Genomic DNA, 26,198 nt, shown 5'->3' with positions numbered 1-26,198 from the left:
ATATTTTCCTTAAAAAGTTTTGTTCAAAATAGGATTATCTGGATAGTGTTCAAGCAAAGATCTATTACTGATCATTCTTGATCACCATTAAAAGAACAGGGGATGTGGCAAATTAATTTCACTTACAGGTTGTGCTGGAAACTGTCTGTTATGGATTTTATGACTTACAAAAGCACTGTAGAAGAAGGGCAGCCTTCCGATTAAGAACAATCCAAATTCATTTCTTCTTTACTGAAGTGTCAATAAAAATACACTTTTGCTTTGCTTAATCCAATTAAACTTAATTGGAAGAAATGGAAATTTTAGCAGGATAGAAACATTTGCATTCATCAAATGCACTGCTGTTTTTAGGCTGCATATAATGGCTAACAGAAGTACTGTTTCATGACAGGTTTCCAGTTCCATTTTACAGCTCATTAGATGTTATAAAACTAAAATCACCACTACATTTTAATTTTCAAAAGAAATGCACAGAAACATTCATGTTATGCAGCCACCCAATCCACAACACAGAACAACGCAGACTAAACATGGGCCAGGGTACACAGCAAATAGCAGCAAACACCATAATGGCAAACCTGCATTACATTTGTACTAGAACATAATACACTGCCTACGACACCTTCTCTGATCACATCCACATGCCCAGAATTATTCTAATGTCATTAAGAGTCAGACACTTTATCTTGTTTTTTAATCTATGACCACGTAGCAGTTCAATTCAGGTCACTGAAGGCAAAGGCACTACAGAAATCTTTTTTTGTGGTTCTCAGTTGTGGTACAGGCTGTCAAAGTAATTCTTTATACTGGCTATTGTCCTCTCAGCCTGCATCTACACTGGCTTACTACACTGTGATGCTATGCTGTTAAAATACTTGGGCTAAGCTCTCTCTCTCTCTCTCTCACACACCTGTGCCAGCCTTACAAAGAAGTAGGGCAGTGTAGTATGGTGCTACCTGGTTAAGGCTACCAAGGAGATCTGCACACAGGATGAAGTTCTTAAACATCCAGATTAGCTCTTTTTACAACCAGCAATTACCTAATCTTTCAACTTCCAAATCTCCAATTCACAGACATACAAAACTTATTTTTTCCAAGGTAATTATATTATTTTGATATGCATAATGATAATCCCCAAACATCAAGTTAAGAGGAATTACGGATTCATACTTCAAATAAGCATCTGAAAACATCTTTATTATGACTGTGCCTTTTAATTTTTGAGGAATATCTATTGTTCATTATACTGTATAAAAACAGAACAAAACACAAATTGACATTATTTTTGGCGACAGATTATGCAAGTATTTGCTGATTCAGAATCATAAACAAACACAGACTACTTCCACAGAGACAAAAGACATAATACATTGTCCTAAGAAAAAGAGTTCTTTATTTGTATTTGAGAATTTTGTTTACTAAAACTCTTTATATTTTAAAGGCAAATTTCTGCTAGTTAATTTAAAAAAAAAAAAAGGGGGAAAAGAAAAAATTACCATACCAGTGCTTTGGTGTGACTTGAGTCAAACTTATGACTTCATCAAGAATCTCATTCTTTGCTTTTTCAAACAGTTCATTCTATCAAAAGGAAAAACACGAAATAATAAGATTTTAAGTAGAGCTTGATCATGTTTCCATACAAAAAGTAAAATAATCAAAACCTTTTTTTACAGCCTTTAAGCCTAAAATGATACCTTCTGGTCATGTTCTGGACAACGTTATGTGCCTGTTGTAAGCTACCCTGGTGTACCATACATCTTCCCACCCATCTCTTGCATGCCTCTGGCCAGGCATGATATTTGAATATTCAGGATCTCTATAAAAGAATTAGAGAATGGGATCATAATTGTTTTGTTACTTTGTCTGTCTGAAATACCAGGGAATGTAACTTCTCTTTGCCAGTTCTGTCATGATCACAAAGAAACAGTGACCAACTGCTATGGGCAAGTCCAGTCAGTTAACTGTACACTAAGCGAGTGAAGGTCTTATTAAGCATTGAAGTATCACAATTTTGAAGCACATTATTTCATTAAACAGAGAGCTCAGTATTTCCTTGCTCTAGAAAAATTTACACTGTCCTCACATTTTAAAGTGTCAGTGCTTTATGTTAATTTTAAGAAACCTAAATTAAATGGTCTAAATTTTAATCCAAAATCTTCAAGACTTTGTAGCACACAAATTAAAGCAGTAGTGTAATTTACCCTGTCAAGCTCTCGCAGCCGGGGGTAATTGTTCTTCCATTCAGTCTCAAGATTGAAACGTGTGGCTGCAAAAATCAGAAACAAGGTCTTAACTCTTTAAATTGTCTACATGCACTTCATGAACACCTTAAAGGTTTAGCAGCTCCTAAAATTGCCAAAAATCTTGCTTATGAAAAACCTTCCAAGAAGTTTAAGTGCCTCTGCAAATGAGCAAAGTGTTTTTGCTGTCTATGCTCAGACATTCGGTCTGCCAACTGCAGGATTCATGTATTGAAAAATGTAGTAGAAAGAGTTTTTAGAGTGTCACTCAGTTTCCAGCTCTGTACAAGTCAGTTCCCTGCCCTGGATGATCAGACAGTATCTTTATATAGGAAGCCATTTTAAAAAGCATCTGAATCCAATGGAAGAACTGTTTTGTCCACAAAAAAACTGTTTGTTTTTTTTTTTTCCTTCATACTTATTTACTCCTTTGGCTTTAAAAGCAAGTGGGTCCACCATGATTTTTTTTAGTGTTTTTGTAAAGATTATCTGGGGTAATTGCCAACTACTGAGAAATGGTGATCATATAAAACACAACTGCCCAAGCAGACTGGTAAAATAGTATTATATGTATGTGGAAGAACTGTTAAACAGCAAGTTGCTATTTCACTTGGCTTTTGAAAAGATGTTTACCTTTAAAAGCATCTGCTTGCTGCTCCACAGACTCTCTCACCATTTTCCAAAAGCAATCAGACACAGCAAGACTTAAGTTCTTTGTTGTAACCTGGTGTGCCTTCAGCATACATGTTCTGTAAAGAAAGACAGCTAGAGGAAATTCTTTTACACATATGCATGCCTTCTAGCTCCCATTTTCTCCTCACAAGAATAAAGCTTTTTATAGTGGAAAATAACATGATAATGTGCACCTAACCCAAATTCCAGTCTCTTCCTCCAAAATATTCACTACAGACAATCAACAAAGTACGGGGAAAAAATAAACAAACCCGACACCACCACCAAACTCCAAAAAACCCCCAACACAAATACATTTTCATTCTAGAGGTTGCAGTGCAGGTACTGCAGTCCCAAAGACCATGCAGCTTACTTTGCTGAGAAATACAAGCCTGTGAAACCAAAACTCTGCTCAATGAACTTCTAAGAGAAGACAAAAGCTAATCTTTTGAATACAACATTGTTGTCACACTAAGACGACTGATATTTGGAGGCACTAACAACTCCTATTTGGGCTGGATTCACTCCTCCCAGCTGTATCTGTTTCTAGGCACAGGCTGGAAAACTATCTTCTAGAGCCAACAGAGACAGAAGAGAAGGCTCATAACTGCAGTGGAATCAACTGCTGCCTGAAGAAGATGCCTGTCTCTCTCCACCGACTTTCAGCAAGCATTAGGAAACCAGGCTAACTTGGTCACCTCAACAAGATCCTTAACTTAAGCAGATTAAACCTCAAACAGGGTTTTCACACTGCAATCCTTTTTTTGAGTTCAACAAGAAAAACTGATGCTAGCATTTACAAACACAGGCTCATTTTAGTAAAAGGAATAAATAGCAACATACTTCAACAGCTTTGAATTTTGAAAAAATTCCTCTTCATATTCTTTAATAGATTCAATGCTTTCACTGCTGTTTCCTGGAGAAAGAAAAAAGTGCTGCAACAGTTCAATTTAGACAGTTTTCTCTGCTATCAAGGAGAAAATAAGCAGAGACAGAGCTCTCTTTACCTTTTCCAGTAACAACTGCAAAATAACCCAAAGCTTTCATTGGGAAGAGTTTGCCTTCAATTATTTGCTGGATCTACAAAAATAAAGGATTAAAAAAATGTGGTTAACTTTGCAGAGACATTCTTTCCTTCAGGGCAGTTTTAAAGCCAAATCTAGTTGTATCTACGCATAGACAACTATAAGCAGTTTGTCACATGACTGAATTCCATTGATATTTAAAAGAAAAAAAAAAAACAAACCCAAAAACAAAACAGGAATAAAACAAATAAGGCATAACACAGCAAGGCACAAAATAAAGTGAAAAAGCCTATCCCAGAACATCTTAAAGCCTTCTCAGGAAATGGAACTTGCTCACGTCACCTGCATGAAAGGAAACAGTATTATAGCAAGCTGTAGCCAAGCTGGGACTGAAGTCATGCAGCTGATCATTAAAAGCAAAGCCTGAGAGAGATTAAAACAATCATACTGAATACAGAAATAAGGACACAAAACCAACTAGAACTGGAAGGTGAGGTCAAATATTTCTGACAGCATCTCAAGTATTTTTCCATGTGTGACTTTAGCCATCACAATGTGAGAAAAAGAGTTTCAACTCACCCTACTTGGGCTAGCCACGTTTTTCTCAGCAAGATCAACTTTAGTCAATACAAAAATGGTCCTTTTTCCTTGGGGATCCATTTGACTGACTAAGTCTGTGACAATACTGCGTTCAGCATCCACTGATCCATCTAAAAAGATGTTAACAAAACCAAAGTTATATTTAAAGGATTATGTAATCTAACATGCAGTACTGAAGATAAGTAGGCATCAAGTAATTTCTATGTTATAATTTAAAACAGTAAAATTACACTTATATTGAATTTTTGGGTACACACTGTGAAAATTTGCTTGGCTCCCAGTATCATAAAATCCCCCCAGTTTGTTGTAGCTGTATAAGTTTTGAACAAATATCAGCATGTTGAAAATATTAGACTCTAATACTGTCTGTTGCCTCCAAAAATACTTTTGAATAGCTCTTGAATTTTACTATCACCACCATTTTTTTTTTTAATTATAAAAACTCTATCAAAAAGTTGCTTTTTGCCACAGATACCGAAGGTGTCTTAATTTATAAAGAGACATTCCACAGCATGCTGTTTTGTACACTATATAAATTACCACAAATGGAAAAAAAATATATAATCAGGAGGGTCCCCAGAGTAATATAAGAATCACAATTAAAAAATAAAAAAATCCTGCCAGTTGGATAAGCATCTAGACTCTTATTACCTTGAATACAAAGAATGATGGCATTAGGATTCTGCATGTAGGCCTTGCTGATGCTAAAGATAGTTTCCTTCGTATCTGGAGCCATACCTGATGTCACAGTCTTTAATATGTATATGGAGATATATTTTTAAAGGAAAAAAGAAAACAGAAAGATGTAAAAAAGAAAGACAACAGCTAATGTTCTCACCAATAACACTACCTCACATGTCTTAAAGATTTTTTTTTTTTAATTTATTGCATACTTACACTAATAACTCCAGGTAAATCAACCAATACCATTCTCTGCAAACCAGGACCTTTCACGCTTAAGGAAATGGTCTGTGAAGTAAAATTGAAATCAAAGGTTTATATGCACACCTACTTTGTATATAATTACATACACACACATATATAAAATTATATAGATGCTTATTTACATGCACACATGCTTTAAACCAGCAACAGCCTGTAATTTTAAATAGGAAGCCCAATTTTATAAGCATGCAATTATGATATAAAACTGACTTTAACACTCAAAATGCACTTTGTATTGTGCAAAATACTATGTACACACAAACTAGATTCACAAGTCTTCTATTTGAAGGAAACTTACAGAAGATAAACATGTACAAATATTCGCCACTAAATATTTGACAAGTCTTACCTCAGTGCTAACAGTGCACCCTTCCTTCACACTATTTCTCATTCTGATTTCTATTTCATTTCTCAAAGCTGCAAGCTGTTTTGAGAAAAGCAAAATATCAAACTCCTTATAACTGTGACAAAAGACAAGTCACTAACATAAGTAAAAAAAAATTTACTCAGGGATTAAGATCTCTGTTTATAAATACTAACTGTCTCAAATGCATGTTGAATAACTAAGTCTGTTCAATGGGGCGCTAAATGACAGATTACCTCAGACCCCTGCATACTCCAAAAATTGTCTTGGCATAAGACCTCCTCCTACATTTTATCCACTTCAGTGCCAGCCAAAAACCATACTAAGAGATGATTTAATAACTACAAAAACCACACAAAGACATTATTTAATAACTAATACAATGCCTTGCCCCACTAAACATATTTCACTCTAATTAAACGGGCTAACAGCTCACAAAGACACAAAATTTATCAGAGAATTAATAAAAGTCACATTAATTCCTGTCATGTCTTTACACTTACGTCCTCTTCCTTGGTCAGATCAAACTCCCGAGAGCTGTCTTTGAATAAAGCCACATGGTGGGGACCTTCACTAAGGGTTACCTAAATAGTAAAAGCCTTATATGAGAAAGTATGGTAAATCTAACACAGAGAAACATGAGGAGTACATAGCATACGTACACTTGCCACTGCAGACATACAACTATATGTAATGCTTATTTAGCACAGGACTACTTATAGTAGGAACTGCTAATACTCTGATAGCATATATGGATCTTACATCGGCCTGCAGAAGTTTCAACGTTGACTGCAACAACTCTCTTGCTTAAAGGCCGTTTTATAAACAACTGCTCCCATATACTTCAATTAATGGCATAAGAGAGAGAATAATAAGGCAAATGCTGATTCAGAGATGATGATGTTTCTTACCTTAACAGGGGAACGCGTCATCATCTCCCCAGACCCTCGAGGGAATATGCGGGCTTGGGCGATCATTTCTAACACACTGGTTTTTCCTGCACTTTGATCTCCAACCACCACCACCTTAAGTGAAAGTTTAAACAGCCATTGGCTTTCACCAGGACATTTTGGAAGCTTAGACAAAAGCTGACTAAAAAGATGTTAATCTGTATCAACTGGCTGCATTATGCTTGACAATAAATGCATTGGTTAAAATACGGAATCCTTGAAGAAATGTCAACTTTTAGTCATGCAAAAAAATTGGCTTGTGCTTAAGACAGCACAGTCCACAAAGCACCCTATGGGCCACAACTGCCAGGCCACCTATGGAAGAGAGGAAAGGCTTGCTGTTCTCACAGCAGGCAGTTCTTCTCTCCTTGTACAAAATCCTTTCTACAAGCCAAACACTGAAAACTACTCATCTGGTAGATGTTTCTGCCTGGAGAAGGCTGAATCCTGATGTAGTTGCTGTCATTTCCCCATCTTACTGGCTTCCCACAGAAGCCACCACTGCTACAGGTGGTGGTGCAAGCAGGAAGCACTGCTGGCTCTCCCCTACACCAGCAGTTGAGTTAGCCAAACCCCTTCTCACACACCCCCTCCAACAGCAGCACTACTGTGGGGCATTAGCTGGGGCACCTTAACTTCTGAGCTCCACTGGTACACACTGGGAAGCAATAGTCATTTTACAATGATGAGAAGGCTGGGCTGCCCTGACTGAAACCATTTAAAATGAAAGGCTGAGCACAGCAGCAGCATCTGGATCTAGGAAGGGTTTTGCCTATGAGCCAAGACAGACTTAACATAGTTACATCAGTTATTCTCAAAAATCTTGTTGCATTTAAAATGGAGAACATGTCTTAAGCAAAAACCCTGCAGTTACAAGAAAATAGCCTAGCACTAGCTCTGGATTAATCTGTAATATAATTAAATGTTCTGTTCAACTGTAAGACTAGTGTTTCAGTAAAAAAGCTTGAATTTTTAATCTACTTACTCGAGGTAGGTGATCTTGAGTGTTATAACTGGCATCATAATCAGACAGGATGTCAAGTACTTCAGAATACATATCAATCAAGGATTTCTACAAAAAAAAAAAAACATACAGAAAGAAAACACAGGCAATTAACAGAACAAAGACTGGGTTTCAGTCTACTTCATCTGTATATTCTGTAAACTCATCTGTAAAAATGTGTGTATTCTTTCCTGATGGTTTGAAAACTAAACTGTCTATACTGCACCACAGATCTGTTTTATGAGGTACAATACCAAGGAAAGTCATCCCTTGCCTTCTATAGATGAAATTACTACAGCTGCAGACACATCTTGCTGAAAGAGCAAAATGGGAGCTCTTAAGTACAGCATAAGAGAACAACAGTGCTCAGACTTTATAGTTTCCAAGTTAGAAAGCTGAACTGAGTTTTTTCCATTAGACACCTAGGCTTACATTTTCAGCTTGATGAACAGTAAGCATTAACAAGGGTAGAGAGCTATCAACCTCATTCTGTACAAATAAGAAGTCCTTATGTTCCAGTTCCCAGAAGAAAGAGGAAGATTCATATTGGTCAGTGTGACACAGAGAGAGGCAGAACACATCTGTTTTTAGAACAGTCAGGATGTTGGCAGACAAAAGCAAAAGCATACTTACTTCAATCTCTCTGGATTTATACAGAGGCATCACAATGTGTTTCCCGACCCTGTAACTATATTCCTACCAAACTCAGTAAGAGCCACGACAAAGCACAAAGGTATCAGACTGTGTGTGTAAGAAGAGTTGGAAACATACTTATTAGGCAAATACAGTGAAGCTACATCAAAAAACCCAATCCAGATTTCCCACTTCAGTAAGTTATTTAATTAAACCTGGTAACCCCTTTGTGCTCTTTAACTGAAGCCATTCACAAAAGTTATATATAGTTAGCAAAAAAATAAGTATAAAAGCCTTAACATGTCAAAAAATTGGCACAGATATCTGAAAACAGACATTAAGAATTCATATATGAATTAATAAATACAATTTAGAATAGCATCATGGAAAATATGGCAAAATTACATTTTTATGTTGATTTGTAACACAAGTACCTTTAACTTCCTTTGATGAATTCCTTTGTCATCTCTTTGTAGTACCAATTTTCTTAATTCTTTGTTCTCCTTCTCTAATCGCTCAAGCATTCTTTGGTATTTGAGCTACAAAACAGTGGTACAAATATACTCTTGAATTACAGAAATAGTACACTCACATGAGAAAAGTTTTACCTATGAAAAGTGTATTATCCTTCAGGCAAGTCTTTCAAAACCACAAATTTTTGTGATCACTAAAGTTTATTAAAAATACAAGGACGTCAAGAGAAGACTGTTAGAGATTTTTTTTTTTCGGCAACACACCACCTTTGCTTTGAAAGTTTTAACAAGACCACAATGTTAAAACTTGGGGATACATAAATCAATCTTTAAGCATCTTAAACAAGCATCATTTTCAAAGGAGCTACACATATGCAGTCAGACAGAAACTAGTGTCAGTGGGAACGGGCTGTTCAATCAAAAAGATCACAGGGCTTAAACATGAATTTGCAAGCCTAGTTTAGACTTTCTTCAGTATAAAACCTCAGTTCAAGAAACAACTATACCAGCTCAGTCTTTTTTAGAAGAAGATTATGATAGTCCTCTGATGATGAGACATGAATATAGTTTTGATATCTACTGTGGAAATTTATTTCACCTAAGTGTACTTTTCAGAGAAAAATCAAATTTCAAGCTGTTATAAAAAAAGGCTAGTAATAAATGCTTTCAAAACTGGCAAATATATAAAGAGGTTATAAAATCCTGTACCAAAACAATGTGGCTGAGTCAAAGAGCCAATCAATTTAGAAGCCTACAGATACAACAAAAGATTAATTGTACATTAACGTAAGAAAAGTAAGCAAGCAAACCAAAGTAATGACTAACATGGCTAATATGCATCAACCCTGCAAAAAGTATAGCTTAAAAATAACTAGTTCTGCCTTGTTGGAATGAGATTTGGTGAAGTTCAAGTCAACTAATGAGACAAGGAGTCCCACATTATACCACATTTGCACAGAAAAGCCCTATTAAGGTATAATAGATGAAACCCTTCTGAGTTCGTTGTAAGGGAACACACCAAGGAGGAAAAAGTGCTGCTGTCTAAACAAGAACTACAAATCATATAGCTGAGGAATCATGGTTCCTGCTCTGTAGGGACTGCCTAATGGATGAAATATTTCTGTGTAAACCAAATCTGCCACTGCAAACTGTACTGCCCAATATTATGAAAGCTACCCCCCAGAAGGGCTGGAAATGCTCCTTGGTTGAACTGATGCAGGAAATTCTTAAATTAGCTACTGAACCCAAGACCAAATTTCAGAGAACAAGAAAATTAATTTATTTTTGTAACTTTTTTCTTAAATAATGTATGCTCATATATACTTCCATCTTTGACAGAAGATACTAGATTTATTAGTATTTTAACCCTGTTAGGTTGTAAGTGTAAGTTTTATGTAAGGGGGACAAAGGAACATGTATGTATTCACTATATACAACAATTCGTACTAAAACACGGGCTTTCCAAATGTCAACTATTGACCTCGTAGGTCCTCTGAAGTTAGGCCATGTGCTTCGTAAAAAGCCAGTCTGAAAAGCAGTGATCTTAAAGCTGATCTCTGCAGATCTTCTCCTTTTATGCCAGCTAATGAAGCAGTCTTCTCTTCAACAGAAATAACAAGAAATACTGAAAACTGCATTTCACTTGCAAAAGCACATCTTCTCATAGACTATATTAAATTACAACAACTGAACTAGATGGAAGACATTCAGAAACTGCAAGTGGCTTGGGTTTTGTGAAGCAATATTTTTTAGAAACTTATATTAAAAAATCCTACCAACAGCTTTCATTATCGTCAAAATTTTCACTTTTTGATTTTTTTTTTAAAGGACATCACTCAGAACAGAACCATCCTCCTCAGCTTCTTAAAAGGATTAAGTATTATCTTAAATCCCTGAGGGAGGGCAGAGAAAAAGCTCTTAATCTGCCCACAGCAATTTTCATAACAAATAGTCCAATCATAAAAACAGCTTTAATTGAAAGAATTGCTTACTGCTTCACAAAACAGATTTTGATTAACACTACATGGCTTATATACAACTCTAGCATTGTAACTGCAATTATTTTTCTGATTCAAGAAAACAAAAAAGATACTTTGGTTCTCCTGAATGCCACTGTACTATAATCTGAATGTCTCACCCCACATATAGAATCATAGAATAGATTGGGTTGGAAAAGACCTCCAAGATCATCAAGTCCAACCCCTGATCCAACTCCAATTACTATATCATGGCACTAAGGGCCACGTCCAATCTCTTTTTAAAGACCTCCAGGGATGGTGAATCCACCACCTCTCTGGGTAGGCCGTTCCAGTGCCTGATTACCCTTTCTGTAAGGGTAATCCCATATGATGTCTATTTTTCCTCTTGGACCTCTGATGTTTGGTCAGCAAATGCATTTAAAAACTTCTTTTCTTTACTAGAAATTATGTTTCACATTTTAATCCCTTAATCTAGAACCCCTTAATAAGTAAACTAATTTCCTTTCTGCAACAAATGTGCCATTTAAACATACAAGATATCACAGATATATTTAGTAGCATTGAAGTTATAAAAAGAGAACTGCAGAACGTTAGGAGTAAAGTTAGCAACTATAGCCAAGTTAAAAACTGGAATATCACCACTGTATTTATGTAACACTCTTGGCCTAACTTTACATTTCAAGTATATATAGCATTGAAGGCAAGGAAGGTATTTTAGGAAGGTATGATTACACATTTGCCCTATTCTTAGGCTCCCCTCTTGCATTCTGTCAGTCACTGAAAGAACAGACTAGACTGGCCTTTGGGCTGAAAAAGCACTGCATTTTTACCAAGTATCTTACATTTCAAGTGTGCTTTTGGTATGTAAATCTGAGTCTGCTGCACATAAATCTCCACTTAAGACATCAGTAACTCAGAAAAGTTACCTGAGTGCGTAAAAGTTCTTCTTGAAGCTGATCAATCTTCTCTTTGTCAGAAACCTACAACGAAAAATACTCATGGCTACTAACACATTGTTTAGTTTATCCACAGTAACCAAATCACTAACTGAAAGCTTCATTCCACATAAGAAAATTGACTTTACATGCATTTTAAAGCAAGTAAAATTCTTCAATTAGCATCTGAGATTTAATGCTGATGGAAAGTTCCATCTGCAACAGGGGGTCACATCAGAAAAACGTCTCAATTCCAGTACATGCAAATGCAAAAATTAACCCTTCAAGACTTAATAATAGGAAAGTGGGCTTAGGGAAAATGAACCTCTATATGGTGCTCCGAGTTTTCTGGCCACCGCTCTATATGTAATTTTAGTGGCCAAACTCTCAGGATCTCAGTATGTTCATTTCCTGAATTAGCACAATCTTAATAGGATACGATCACTAAAACACCTGCTTGCTACAGAACATACTTTCAGGTAAGTATTCACTATTTCTGAATCTTCAAGGGGATTCTTATTTCATATTTGTTTTTCAGAATTATAATCCTAAACATGCATGCACAACTTCATAAACTGCAGTTAGTCAGGACAGTCTTGATGGGTTATTGTTAAATTATTTAAATTACATTAAAAGCTGGAAAAAATTAGGATATTATAATAAAAAACATTTTGAAGTTCAAGGCATAAATGCAATAAGATCAGACAGTTAAAACCATTCTTAGACAAATATTCTTAAAATAGGTTCATCAAGATGTAATAAACAGTTGTTCCAAACAATCCCTTTTTAATAACACAAAGGCAAAAGCATAAATGGTGCAATACAAATTCATATGATGTAAATATTCACAAACATACTAAAATCTTATGGTTAACTGATGAAATATTAAATTTAGAAAAAATTATAATTGAAACAATTGCTGAAAGACTTGTACAGGTAAAAGCTCCACTATTTAGATAAAGCTCATGTGACATTTACAACTCAGGCTAGCTTCATATCAGAAAGAGCATATTATCTAACATGCAGAGGACAGTTGTCATTTAAACACAAATCAATTTAGTTACTACAATTTCACAGCAGATGTTATAGATTAAAGAAGAAAAAAATCCACAGTTATTCATAGTGATTAATATTATTTAGCTATTAAACCTGTAATATACAGGATTGCGCCTGCACTTTATAGAAAGCAATCCAAGCTGATACTTCCATCCATATACAATTATTTTCATAAACAACAAACAGGAAGTGCTGTAAATTTACTTCCTTTTAATTTCTGTTAATTAGTTCAGTGATAGCAAGAGTGCATCCAAAACAGGGTTAGTTTAGCACATAGACAACTTGATGCACACAGCCACAAGGTGGTATATGTAAATAAACATTTACATATACACACACTTTAAACACCTCTGAGACATAAGGGGAAAATAAAAATGGAAGGGCCAAGAGAATGGTGTGGAGAGTCAGAATAAACAAGAAAATAAAGGAAAGAAAACGAAAACAAAGCGTTTCCATGTGCTGCAGATTTGCAAAGCAGTTAACATTTTCCCGCTCTCTGCTATTAAGCAAGCTGTTCCTGGAAGTACTCCTGGGACCTTGACACATCTTTGAAGTACACACTTACAGACAGGTTACCTCTAACCACATGAGCACTGTCTTTTATGTACACTATACTTACATTAAACACAGCAAGCAAAAATATTGCATACAGCTACATGTTGCAAGATCTGAAGCAAAGGATAACCTTGCACTAGATGATTAATTCTAACAAGGACAATTAGGTAAATTATGTCAAACAAACAGCTCTAGAATGCTGTCTTGGTTTCAACATTTGGTTCAGGTGTGGTTTAATTGTTAGTACATACAGTATTTTGAACATGTAATTCATACTATTGCTAAAAATTATTATGTTGCCAAGAAAAGATAAATCTATCATAATAATCTGAAGTGCTAAATCACATATGATTAATCTATGATTTCTACTCACAAAACCAATCAACTATTAAAATATCTCTATATAGGCACATCAATATTTGTTCAGTTCAGTTCAGCATAGTTTCTACATTATTCCTCCTTCTTTCCCCACTGCCACCATATAGAATTATAAGAAAACTGTAGGGCCATTTTTAATCAAGGGTTCCAGCAAATAAAGATGCAGATATCTGTTTACTAAGGTTACCAGAAGCTCCTTAAAGAGCTACTCATTTTGCTCAGCAGTTGCTTTCCAACAACCTTTGTCACACACTGCATAAAATAAGTAGGGGTCACTGAAAATTTCTTTGAAACCACAGTTATTGGTTTTGCATATTCTCCAACCAGACTATAAATAATTTTAAATTGATCATCTACAGAAAAACTACAATGATTTCCAGTAATATAAATTAAAATATCAAGGCCCAGAGAAAATGCATATAAGAAGCAGCCATGCACGGTACAGCTATACAAGACTAATCAATTATACTGCCAGATATTTATCAAAAGGCCAACAAAAAAAAACCAAAACCAACAAGAAACAATTACATTTTTGTTTTTAAAACCTTCCCCTGATTGTAAGATGGTTCGACTATTATTTGATTTACAACTGAAGTAGATTTAATATTAATTAAATTAAAGTGGAAAATGTGCAGGTAAATTGGGCAATAGAATTTCCATGAATGGAAATTAAATGATCATGTTCTTCAGCAGACAGGCGAGCAAGCCAGCTCAGTTAAAAAATAAACAAGGTTAGTTTATGCCCTGTCCAAAGGGCGTGCAATGACTTATTTCAATGATGGTAACAATTTCTTCTTCCAAAGGAGAATTTGGATCAATGACTGGAATCTTTAAGTTACATTCTCATATCAAGATATTTAAGAAGACAGTTTACCATCTCTTTCAATTTGTTTCCAGCACAAAGATGAGTGTGACAATCAAGAGACACTGCTTGCCATTAGGTATGTATGCCAAACAGCACACTTGAATGCTAAACTAAAACTTTTTATATGCAAAGGCAGTTAGACTTTCAACACTCGGAAAACACAGAGTACCTGCCTTGGAGGACAGGATAACATTTAGAAAGACAGCCCATACAGCTATCCCACAGCTTGGGAATTGTAGAATTAGTTGCAAGAAAGTAGTAACAAGGTGGAATTTCAATCAGAAACAAATGTAGTATCAAGCTCACTTTTTCCCCCTGAATGTGTTTATCAGGCTGGCACATTTTTATATATCAAATATTGTATTACCTTTCTGGTAATTTTTGCATCTTCATACATTATAAACTTCAAGCTACTATTCCATAGTTCAGCTCTCTCAATAAACTGTATACAATCTGACAGAGGCTGAAGGACTTAACTTCACTAAAAAACAGAGTAACTGAACAAATAGAGAATATTTAGGCCACTGAAGACATCTTCACTATTCTACTAAAATACACATCTGGAAGGGAATGAAGGCAAGGACATTTGTAGGACACCTATTGAGATAAAATAATCCCAAATAATTGCATTTCCATTATATTTTGTTATACAATGCCTAGATTCATAACTGAGGACAGCATATATCAGGGTTATTTTAAATCCAGTCAGAATATTAACTAAAATTTGAAAAATGAAATAGGAGGAAAAATTGCCTTTCAACATTTTTTTTTTTTTTTAAGGAAGATTAACAGTTTAGAGTGGCCAGGATTTGTAACTCTAAAACATAAAAATAATATGGCAAGAAAATAAAATATTTAAGTTTAAAATGCTAGTATAGTTTCAGAGAACAATGACTTCCTCTGTTAATGGACTAAAAAGCATGACAATTGCAGTTATGCAACTATGCTAAAAGTTTAATTCACGTTTACTGTGTTGCTCTTTCTGTGGGACCTATCTTCAGATGTACAGAAGATTAAGTTCTGTATCCAGTGCTCAATTCCAAAGCTGCTGAAAAATATGAGTAATCAGAAAGATTTTTTGGGGGGGGCACAGAAGCGGCCAAAGCAGCAATGCAGTTAAGAATTATGGTTTGTAACATATTAGACAACTAAAATATCCCAATTTAGAAAGCATTTCCAATTCATCTCAGCCATATAATAATGAATAAAATGGTCAGAGCTTAAATTAAGTATGTGAAGTGATGTGTAGATGTTCAGCAACCACAGCGTATCAGTATAAACTGAGCTTTAAGAGGGAAAACAAAGGAATACCTTTGATGAATATACAGTAGAGACTGTTGTTAACATCAGTACTTAATTGTCTGTGCAAAAATGTTTCTAAGGAGCTGCTGTCATTTTCAAATTGGTAACAGCATAAAGCAGGAAAATATGTTCCCAAAGGTATACTGCCTGTAAATAGCTATATTCTTACAAGATAAAGCTACAGTAAGCAAGCAACAGTTGAGAAAACAGACTTGACATTTATTCAATTCATTTATTCAATTTATACTTTCCTTTAATGCATTTTTAATGCATGAACTTTAAACAACAGTTTTTAAAGAGGCAGAGAACATACAATTTCAAAGTGACACGAAGTACCTGTTCTGCTTTTAACACCATGGTTTAAATGCAACTTGGTTAAACCGAAACAGGACTACACATCTGTAGTGAAGTTGGCTGTAATAATTATTTGGGACCATAATTTAATTAGTTAGATTTTTCTAGCTCAAATGCAGAAGACTGAAGTATTTGATTAGTGTGAATACAGTACATATTGTCCTTTAAGCCATCACCTTTCGCTTCTGTTGGGAAGAGCCCATGTTATATTGGTCAGCGGCTCTGCGTGCTTCCTCTTCGTGCTGCTGGATTTGTTGTTGTAACAGAATGAGTTCACCAAGCAGGCCCTGCCATGAGTTTATAATAAAAAGGAGAGGAAAAATTTGGGGTGTAAGGAGAACAAAGTTAAACAAAAGGTCATAACAAAGACAGATGAAAAACAGGTATGAATGGGTCAGTACAAACAAAAGTGAAATTTCACTAGCAAGATCTCTTGCTAGCTAGCTGGGAGTAACACAGGCAGCAAACCCATGCATTTTGCAAATCCAGGTAGAACAAACAATAACCATTTAGCTAGATTTTATAATCATATTCAACTTTAACTACAGCATCTAAATCTTAAAAAAAAAAAATCAACTACCTTGGCTTTAAAATATTCTCAGAGGCTCCAGGATTTAACTTCAGTTATTCATACCAGAAGTTCTTAAGTATCAGCAATTTCTCACAACTTAACCGCACATGTATTTAAAGAGACTGTTTTGGATTTTCTACACAAAGTTGTGCACAACAGCTAATAGGCTCAACTTTGTCAGTAATATAAAAGTTCTCATTTTCTTCTTATTCCCAGCAATACAGAGCAGACAGTTCATAGAAAGATGATTTTGCCTGATACTTCAGTTTCTCAAACTAATAGAAGCAAAATAGTTTCTAGAGAATAAAGAAAGGAAAAAACCCCTCTCCACTTCTATAATACACTGCATTCATCCTGTCATAATCCTTTCTGATCACTCCAAAATCCCTGCAACTCAATGCTTACTCCTTTACTTATTCAGCATTTCCACAAAGCTTAGTTTCCTTCTCTTCTTCCTCCACACCAAATATTCTTGTAATGGTAATCTGTCTTCAAATAAAGATACTATGCCAGCATCTACTGGAACTTTACGTACAATTTATTTCAGAGAATGCAGACAAAAGTATAAATGAACTATTTAAATAAAACTGTTTAAAAATATCACATATTCTAGGAAAACATTCAGTGAAATGAAAGGTTTCACAAATGCACTTCAGGAATCAAAACAAACCCTGAAACAGAACTTTGGTGTGAGAATTCACAACATCTACCATCAAGTTATACATTTGTTGCATGAAATGCACACACAGGCATGTACACATAAGGATAAACAACACAGGAGAGAATGGATAAAAGAAGAGAGATGATCAAATGATCAAATATAAACATTTGTTAATAGTGATTTCTATAACATTTCAAGATCAGAAAAAGCTTCACATTTGCATTTTACTGAACCACTTTAAGATTTAATAAATTTCTATATTGCCAGACTAGGAAACACAGTGCCAAGACCTGTGCCAAGAACTCAGGCAAAACAAACGATTTAATTTCTATCAGCAGCCAGGAGAGATAGTCTCACGGATACACTTAGTATTAGAGGAACAATAATAATATTTTCCATTTTGCAAACAAGGAAACTCTCAATATGACCCGACACAATCCCTTTAAACATTATGCTATGGATCAAGAAAATACAAGAAAAAACACTGAACAAAACTTGCCATGAAGGCCTTTTAGCATTTAAATAGGGACTGTAACAAATGTTTGAAGTCACCATATCTATTTAATGTGCAATTACTTTCTAAGACATCTGGTCCACATGACTCTTGCTCCATAGTAAAGTATCAAAAGCCCTTTTCAACCATGGCTGCCCTACTTAATAAAATACTAAAGTAAAAAATACAGTTATTTAAAGGTTTCTCAATAACACTTTCTTCTTTGTATATATCAGTCAATAAACTTCCTTTATTTTCTATTTTTTACTTTACGGGTTTGAATTGAATATCAAGAACCTTAAATAGCAGAGATCTATACACACAACACCCCGGCTGGTATGAACCAGGACACAAACAAAAATCTTTCTGTCACTGGACACTACCACTGTCCCCGTCCCTGTCCCCCCCACCCTCCCATCAATCATTCCAGTGTAAAACGGTATTTATTTTAAATCATTAGAAAAATCTACATTGATCAATTAAGGGGATTTCACAACCCAAGTTGTTTACAATCATTATAATATTATTTTCATTATCAAAGAAACAATGTAAAGGGGAGTAACACTAGTTGATAAACACAGTGGCACAAACCCTGCAAAGTCATCATGAGAATCTGGATGTACATTAAATGCAAAAAGCAAAACAAGTGCTGCCGTTGTTACTGCATATGCTTTAAAAAAATACATTTTGTATTAAATGTTAATATGCTGTACTTCAGTTAAGTATGACTATTTCTCCTCATGACTGAAGTATTTGTGTCCCATTTTCACAAGCAAACAAAGCCCTGTCTTTCTGCACGTCTTTACCCTTTCCACTATTTCCCACTGACTTCAATGTGACTGTTCATGAGAAAATCTGAGCCATGACAAGTCCTTGAAGGAAAAATAATTAAATGCTGAGGGATGTAAAGGGGTGAAAATTATGAGGAAGGTAAAGAGATCAATTTTTAAGAATTTGAATAAATGTTACAATTTTATCCAGAGTACCTATAACATGAAACTGGGAATTACGTTAGGCACCTCTCCTATGAAGAAGACAGGCTGAAGGAGTTGGGGCTGTTCAGCCTGGAAAAGAGAAGGCTCCGAGGAGATCTTATAGCTGCCTTCCAGTACCTGAAGGGGCTACAAGAAAGCTGGGGAGGGACTTTTCATAAGGGCAGTTAATGACAAAACAAGGGGAAATGGGTTTAAACTGGAAGAGAGTAGGTTTAGATTAGATATTAGGAAGCAGCTCTTCACTGTGAGGGTGGTCAGACACTGGAACAGGTTGCCCAAGGAAGCTGTGGCTGCTCCTCCCTGGAAGTGTTCAAGGCCAGGTTGGATGAGGCTTTGAGCAACCTGATCTAGTGGAAGGTGTCCCTGCTGATGGCAGGGGGGTTGGAACTAGATGATCTTTAAGGTCCCTTCCAATCCTAACCATTCTATGATTCTGTGATTCTATGAATCAACGGTGCTATGAATAGACAAGAGAAAATTACAGAAACTTTATTGCATAACTTGCAAGAAAGAACAAAACAAATGAGAATTTTGGTTTTTTTTTTTTAAAAAGACCAGAGTCAATCAGTGAAGCAATATTCCTCACTAACGCCTCTTTTTAACTCTCCAGCAGTAGCTGTAGTGAAGAGCTGTAGAATTACTGTGCTGCTTCTTACCCCAACTGAAGGTGACCCTGTGCTGGCTGAGCAAGCCAGTCTACACACTGCCAAATCCTCAACAGTGCAGCAGGTTCTTCAAGGCACGAGATTTTATCAAAGTACCAAAGGCAAAGAAAGGTTGGTTTTAAATTATTTATTTATCTGGCTTCTAAGCCCCAAATCAATACTTGAGTCACATTTTCCACACTCACTTCATCACAGCTATAATCACTGTAAGTTTTCTTTAAAAATTGGGTTAAGCTTTGGAATTTTTTTACTTTAATGGGAAGCTCAAACTCTTTATGATTTTTTTTTTGGAGATGGACAATAGTGCAAAATAATTTTCTAAGGAGTTAACACTGTCATCTCAAGTGCAAGCCTGAACTAGTCCCACATAAAGTATTTTACTACACTATAGCTTTTATAATTATCTTCTCTCCTCTTTCTCCAAGAAAAAAAAAATACTTATTTAATCCAAGCACAATCAGATTTAAACTCCATTTATTTAAATGGCTTATCTGAACACTCCAGTAATTTAAATTTAATTACCTTTAAAAAAAAATGCACCTTTTGTATTAAATTAGAGATTATGAGATAAACACATCGGCTGGCAAGAAGCAGTACAGCCTGATTTGGTGTTTGGGGCAACATTCACTCTCTCAAAGTTTTATTTCAAACTAACTGGTTTTTCACTCATTCTACAGGAGGTTTTTAGAGACCTGAGGACCATGCCTAATAACAGTTCTACAGAACATTCCTCCAAATGAGGAATTCCTAGATTCCTCTACCAGTTACTCATCTTTTCACAGGGAAACAAAGAAAATCAGCTCATCAGATGCATTTAATACCATGTTACAGCACTTTATGCAACCATACAACCACAATTTTAAACTAGTATTCATTGGCAGTGAAAATCATTGAATGAAAAAAGGCCATCTAGCCCACTGTCTTGAAAATAATAATTTTGCTTGCCAATAAACTAAGTGATTATGCTTTCTTAGGTATTCATTATGTGCCTTGTTTAAAATATTATGATCAAAATTGATCATATTAATTAGCAAACCAAAAGTTTCTAAGAATTACATGTCAGATACAATTGGAGTAATGAAAATTAGTACATCAGACTAAATTTTCTAAATCATACTTATTTAATGTGGGCTGATATTTTCTGTACCACAGACGAAGTTCTGATGGCAACATTAAAATGCAGTTGTTGCTGCATTCAAAAAAAACAGAATAATATTACTGACATTACTGATATTCAGTAAAAAACTCAGTTAACTTAGTTATCAAAAACAATAAACTAAGATGGCCATTTCTTCACAAATCAACAGTAAATAAGTTTTATGTTTTAAATAGTGAAACCTGTGCTAAGCAATCACTCAGAAAAATAGAACAATATATATATAGACAGCTTACTGACAATGGGGAAACAAAAAGCTAACTTAATTCTCATGTGGAAATAAATCCATCACTGCTCTAAAGGGAAAAAATAGTCATGAAAGGTGAGCTTTGTACAAGTTTCACTATATATTGCCATGCACAATTAATGTAGAATAAATGTATACATGCCTGCATATACAGAAATGTCTTTTATGTAAAAGCCCCAGTTATAGTTCAGGTACTTTCAGTTGCAAAAATAAATATATAATAATTTAACAATTTCCTAATATATATATATTTTGTTTTCCTTCCATTTTTTAATAGAATTTTTAAAAATATACACAGGAAAAATAAAAAACCTTTAAAGAATGATCAACATTACAATTTTGGAATTTAACAGAAATAAGAGCTACTATTCATGAAAGCAAAAACATTAAACTTGACCTTCTTTATTTCAAGGAAAAAACGGTAAAACTTTCAGTTATCAGAAGACAGTAACATTTTTTTCCAGAATACAGTAACAAAAATGTAATGTATGCTTAATCTAAATAAGGAAAGTAAAAAGACTGATGGCTTTAAGAAACAGAAATTCTTTATTAAGGCAGAAATCCTTAATTAAGAATCACAACTATGAAAATGTCAACAGAAATGAGGCTGCAAGCAGAAATGCTTGAAAAAAACTATAAAAGCCCAAACCTGCTTCAGTAATAAGCGATAAGCTTAAGTGTCACTGAGAACATGCCCTGAAAAATTGCAAATGCCCACAAAAACCCTAAAATTACATTCTTATTACAAACCATTTTTCTTAAGAATGCAATTCCTAAAGATTTTTATGACTGCCTTGTCTTTTCCTTACACTACAATGTTTACCATTGTACTGTTTATACATTAAAACCAACAATGCATACTCAAGTAATTTTCAATGATAAATTCTATTCAAGCTGCTTCCAATAAACATCTGCAACTAGCTATTGAAGCACTTTAAAAAAAAAAATTACCTGTTGTCAAGACATTTTTAGTTTTCCAAAAGATTAATTACCTTCTTGTACTGTTTGTCATTGTCATATCCCTGGTCAGTAGCTCTGAACGCTGTTTCTCCTGGAGAGCCTAGGACATAATTACAGAAACTCATTATAACATGCAAAAGGCACTTAAAAATTCTCAAATTACCTCTACTAGAAAATTCAAGTTTCAACCCCTATGAATTATTAATTCAATAATCTTTGAAGTTCCTATTAAAAAAAAAAAAGATTTACCTTAAGAAATTGAAAAAGAAATTCAGTTTAAAACTTGTATGAAAATTTTCTGTCTAGTTTGTGACCAAGATTAGGTGTATAACAAGGGAGTATGCAGGTTCAGTTAGACTATTAAAGTTCTGAAAACACTGTAATATTAATTATTTCTGAAGGATAATTATTTCATGAAAGGATAATACAAATTCCATTGGTATTATTGTAACTTGAAAAAAAAAATTCTTCCTATGTAATGACATAGGTTTTTGAAACAAGCTTCACAATGCCTGAAATAAGAAGCATCTGCTAAGGACTGGGACAGGGAAAAAACAACTATTCATCTATTCATTCTCACAGGGGAGGACCTAAGTATTTTTAAAATAGTTGGAAAGTATTTGTAATTCAATATTAAACTGATGTAAATAGTTGTGTTTACACTGATATTCACTCCTTTTAGTAGTGTTTTAAGAGTTTGCTTTAAAGATGCAGGTTAAGGGCAGTAAAAAGGGCTTTTACACACCTAACAACAGAAGTAGATCAGAAGCTCCTATGACTTCACTAACCAAATTGTAACCTGTGAAAAATCAGCAGAAGAGGGGAAATAAAAATTATAAATACAAACCAAAATGCAAAACAAAGATGAGGGATCTTTGTCTCATTTGGAGGACCACGCAGTCATAAATGGCAACTATGCCCATGTGAGTATGATAATAAATGATAGGTGACATCTCACAACACCAGTCATTAACACCACAATTTTAAACAGCCAAAATACATAGGAGATTGTAATCTACTTGTCACTATGTTGAACTCGATCCCTACTTAGCTGCTTGCTGAGTTTACAAGATTAATAAACTAGTTCTGTCCTTCACAATATTTTAAGAAAAGGAAAATACACTTACCAGGCACACTGATACAGAAATACTTTCAAACACACTTAGAGCAACGACTGTAACCCCTCACAGATATCATCTTCCATAAATACAAATTTATGTGGTTTGATAATTATTAAGGTATATAGTAAGAATAATCTTGCACTCTATTAGAACTCCTACCTCCTCCTTTGAAATGGAGCCCCTACTTAAGCTAAATCTTCAAGCAAGTCCTTTTGGAGCTGTGTCCAGATGGAAAATATCATTCAACGCAAAAGAATACCTTTGTTACACATCTCTTATTTTACATGCTTGCAACATCAAGAATCATCATTCTTAATAATCCAACTCTTTTCTCCTGTAACATCTGTGGCACTGTTACCATCCAGTGCCACTCTCACCTTCTCAATCTAGCTTTCAATCTGTTCGTTTAGAGTTGCACAAGAATTCTAGTTTTCTATTCAATTCCACATTTTGGTTCTCTATACTTGCTGCTAGAATTCTTGTTTTTAAAAATACATTACACTTACCTGCATCCATAACACTTTCAGACGAAATATGCAATGAAAAGGCATGCATTTTCAGGATCCGCTTTCTTTTAGTGTCTAAGGACATACCAGTAACCTCATCTTGTAATAGGTTGTTTTCAAAATTAAAACCAAGCTGAAAAATTGTTCTCACCAGGAGAAAAAAATCCTTTCAGTGAAGTGAAGCTCTCTCCAATCTTGTCAAAGTCAGGCAGAAGTTTGGCAAGGTCCTCTGTATCAGGAAGGGCTTTGATAAGTTTTTCTAGGAAAACAGTACAACATCTAATGAGTAGGGTTTTTTTTTTTCCCCCCTATTATTTTTGTAAACAGAAGTGGCTTAGGCTGTAAAACCTACCAACTGTTTCAGGACATGTTTTTTTCCTTTTTTCTTTTTCTTTCAACAAAGAATTTAAAAGTTTCTTTTGACATGCACCTCCCCCCATTAGTGTTGCAAAAGATTATCAGATCTGAAAAACCAACTGCTTTTCTAGACTTTGAACTTCCTGATAAGTTGGTTGCCTCAGGTACTTTAAAACTGTCTAAAACTTATTGCTGCATTTCACCACATTTCATACATATCCTCTCACATACTTTGTAGAGGATATTTTCAAATTACATAACACTAACTATGCTCATCCCTTGTACATTTTAAGAAAAGCTTATTTTTCAATTTCATAAATAAGCCAATTTTGTAATACTTTAAAGAAAAACAAACTTATTAGCTTTAAAGTACTATAAAAATGTAGTGACCACTAACAATAAAAACAAGAAAACATTTATCTAAGTTACTCAATCTCTGCATTTATCCATGGAATGCTCATACATGTAGCAAAATCTTAATAAACTCCTTTAAAAAAAAAACCAAAACCAAAAAAACCCACCACCTTACTAGACTGCACATACAAGAAGTAACTCGGTGCTTGTTTTTTAGATTTCTATCTTTCAACTGAAAATATGTAAAAAACCTACTGCAACCAGAAGATTCTGGAAAACATATTCTGGAAAAAGTCTATATTTTTCATTTTCTTTTCTTCTGTATCTTCAAAATAGTTTTGTAGCTCGGTTCACTATTTTGCATTTGCAATTGGTCTTTCATTTGTACAGATCTTTTACTTATTTATTTATATGTATTTTTTTAATTTTAAGTGTCATTCATATAGAAAGAACAAACTTTGCACATAATACCACTAAAACCTGTTTAAGTCCCCTTGATCATGCTGCAACTCTCCTTTCAATAATGGGATTATATGGCCACCTGAAAGGACCCAGAACATTCTCAAATTAAACAATGAACTATGGAATATCGATGCTAAACAATGCTTAATTTATTCCTACAAACACACTGATACAAATACCTTGGTAAGACACACACCAAACTCTAACAATACAAGTTCACTCAAATTACAGCTACAACGATACTACTGTGGAGGGACACTGAGGACCTACACCCTTATGCTTAAGTTTTACATATGCTGCTCTTCAGACAGAGTAACATTTTAGCTTTTGTGATACCGAAGTCAATATGTTCATCAAGCTCCCAGACGAAGTCAGGAATAATCCACTTATATTCATCGAGATCTGGCATCATGTCCTTCCACTGATCATATGTCTAATACAAAAAGGGAAAAAAAAAAACAAAACATAGTAGAAATAGAAAAATAAATGTATGTAGAAAAGCATGAGCAATCTATTGAAAAGTAATACCTAAAGTATACCTAATATAAAACATACTAATGCACCATCTTTTAGATATTAATAATACTACTTGGATCCATTAAAATCCATACTAGTTCTCTAAACAATCTATTTTACATATTCACTCACCTTTATTGTCACTAGTTAACCAAACAATGATACCTCGTATTTCTGTGGATATACCAAGAACTATTGTTCTGAAGTGTGTAATAACAACAAAGAAAAAATGCATAAAATAGCTTCCACAGAGAAATAAATACCTTCTTAGCTGTATAACCACCACCTACAGCAGATCCTAATATAAGATAGCGAAGTCTGAGAAGCCTTGACGCTAGTCGAGCTAGCCAAAAGTTCCTGTGGAACTGGTATCCATATTTTACATTTAAAAGTTTTGTTTTGCGTAGGGGAAGACGATTAAGAGAAGAGAACAGCTGAACAGATATCCTTAATGGAGGTCTTTGAAATTTTGCACTTGGATAGCAAGGATGATGTATACTTCGGGAAACAAGATGCAAGTTTTGAAGTGGTGATTTTCTTTTCATTCCATAGCTTTTATTTGCTAGACTCCGGCAGATGACACTGAAAGAAAGAAAGAAACAAAAACTCTAAGTAACAGATTTCCTCAACAAACCATTAACTCAATAACCTCTTTAGAAGCAGTTCACGTGACATTTTAGCTGCTTACAGATAAATTAGAGCATCATTCTGAATGTACAGTTTCCAGCTATCATTGGCATGCTACCAGGAAAATAAAAAGCTGTAAGCATTGTTAATGGGTATAGCATTTCTAGAGATTACGGAA

The 26,198-nt window shown here is 34.7% G+C and overlaps 1 protein-coding gene across 8 annotated transcripts in view; it reads right to left on the bottom strand.

Annotated features, from left to right (window-relative positions):
- The window catches only part of OPA1 (OPA1 mitochondrial dynamin like GTPase), a 53,204-nt gene extending 27,235 nt beyond the window's left edge, over positions 1 to 25,969 (bottom strand). Inside the window, exons 1-20 of one of the 8 annotated variants that reach the window (XM_029086231.1) lie at positions 25,657 to 25,968; positions 25,214 to 25,310; positions 23,856 to 23,963; positions 22,823 to 22,876; positions 22,110 to 22,177; positions 16,506 to 16,616; positions 11,811 to 11,864; positions 8,867 to 8,971; positions 7,782 to 7,868; positions 6,758 to 6,871; positions 6,350 to 6,430; positions 5,832 to 5,906; positions 5,435 to 5,506; positions 5,189 to 5,288; positions 4,517 to 4,647; positions 3,920 to 3,992; positions 3,756 to 3,828; positions 2,874 to 2,989; positions 2,202 to 2,266; positions 1,502 to 1,578 (exon numbers count right to left, since the gene is read on the bottom strand). In XM_029086231.1, the coding sequence (XP_028942064.1) occupies positions 1,502 to 1,578; positions 2,202 to 2,266; positions 2,874 to 2,989; positions 3,756 to 3,828; positions 3,920 to 3,992; positions 4,517 to 4,647; positions 5,189 to 5,288; positions 5,435 to 5,506; positions 5,832 to 5,906; positions 6,350 to 6,430; positions 6,758 to 6,871; positions 7,782 to 7,868; positions 8,867 to 8,971; positions 11,811 to 11,864; positions 16,506 to 16,616; positions 22,110 to 22,177; positions 22,823 to 22,876; positions 23,856 to 23,963; positions 25,214 to 25,310; positions 25,657 to 25,938 (1,943 nt within the window). In that variant the 5' untranslated portion in view covers positions 25,939 to 25,968. Of the gene's footprint in view, positions 1 to 1,501; positions 1,579 to 2,201; positions 2,267 to 2,873; positions 2,990 to 3,755; positions 3,829 to 3,919; positions 3,993 to 4,516; positions 4,648 to 5,188; positions 5,289 to 5,434; positions 5,507 to 5,831; positions 5,907 to 6,349; positions 6,431 to 6,757; positions 6,872 to 7,781; positions 7,869 to 8,866; positions 8,972 to 11,810; positions 11,865 to 16,505; positions 16,617 to 22,109; positions 22,178 to 22,822; positions 22,877 to 23,855; positions 23,964 to 25,213; positions 25,311 to 25,656 lie in introns of all 8 variants that reach the window. The other 7 variants (XM_029086230.1, XM_029086232.1, XM_029086234.1 and 4 more) reach the window with 7 other exon arrangements.
- Between the last annotated feature and the right edge of the window lie 229 nt (positions 25,970 to 26,198).

Source organism: Antrostomus carolinensis, unplaced genomic scaffold, assembly GCF_000700745.2.
Source record: "Antrostomus carolinensis isolate BGI_N321 unplaced genomic scaffold, ASM70074v2 scaffold9568, whole genome shotgun sequence".
Lineage (NCBI taxonomy): Eukaryota > Metazoa > Chordata > Aves > Caprimulgiformes > Caprimulgidae > Antrostomus > Antrostomus carolinensis.
This window is presented reverse-complemented; position numbering and strand designations above follow the sequence as displayed.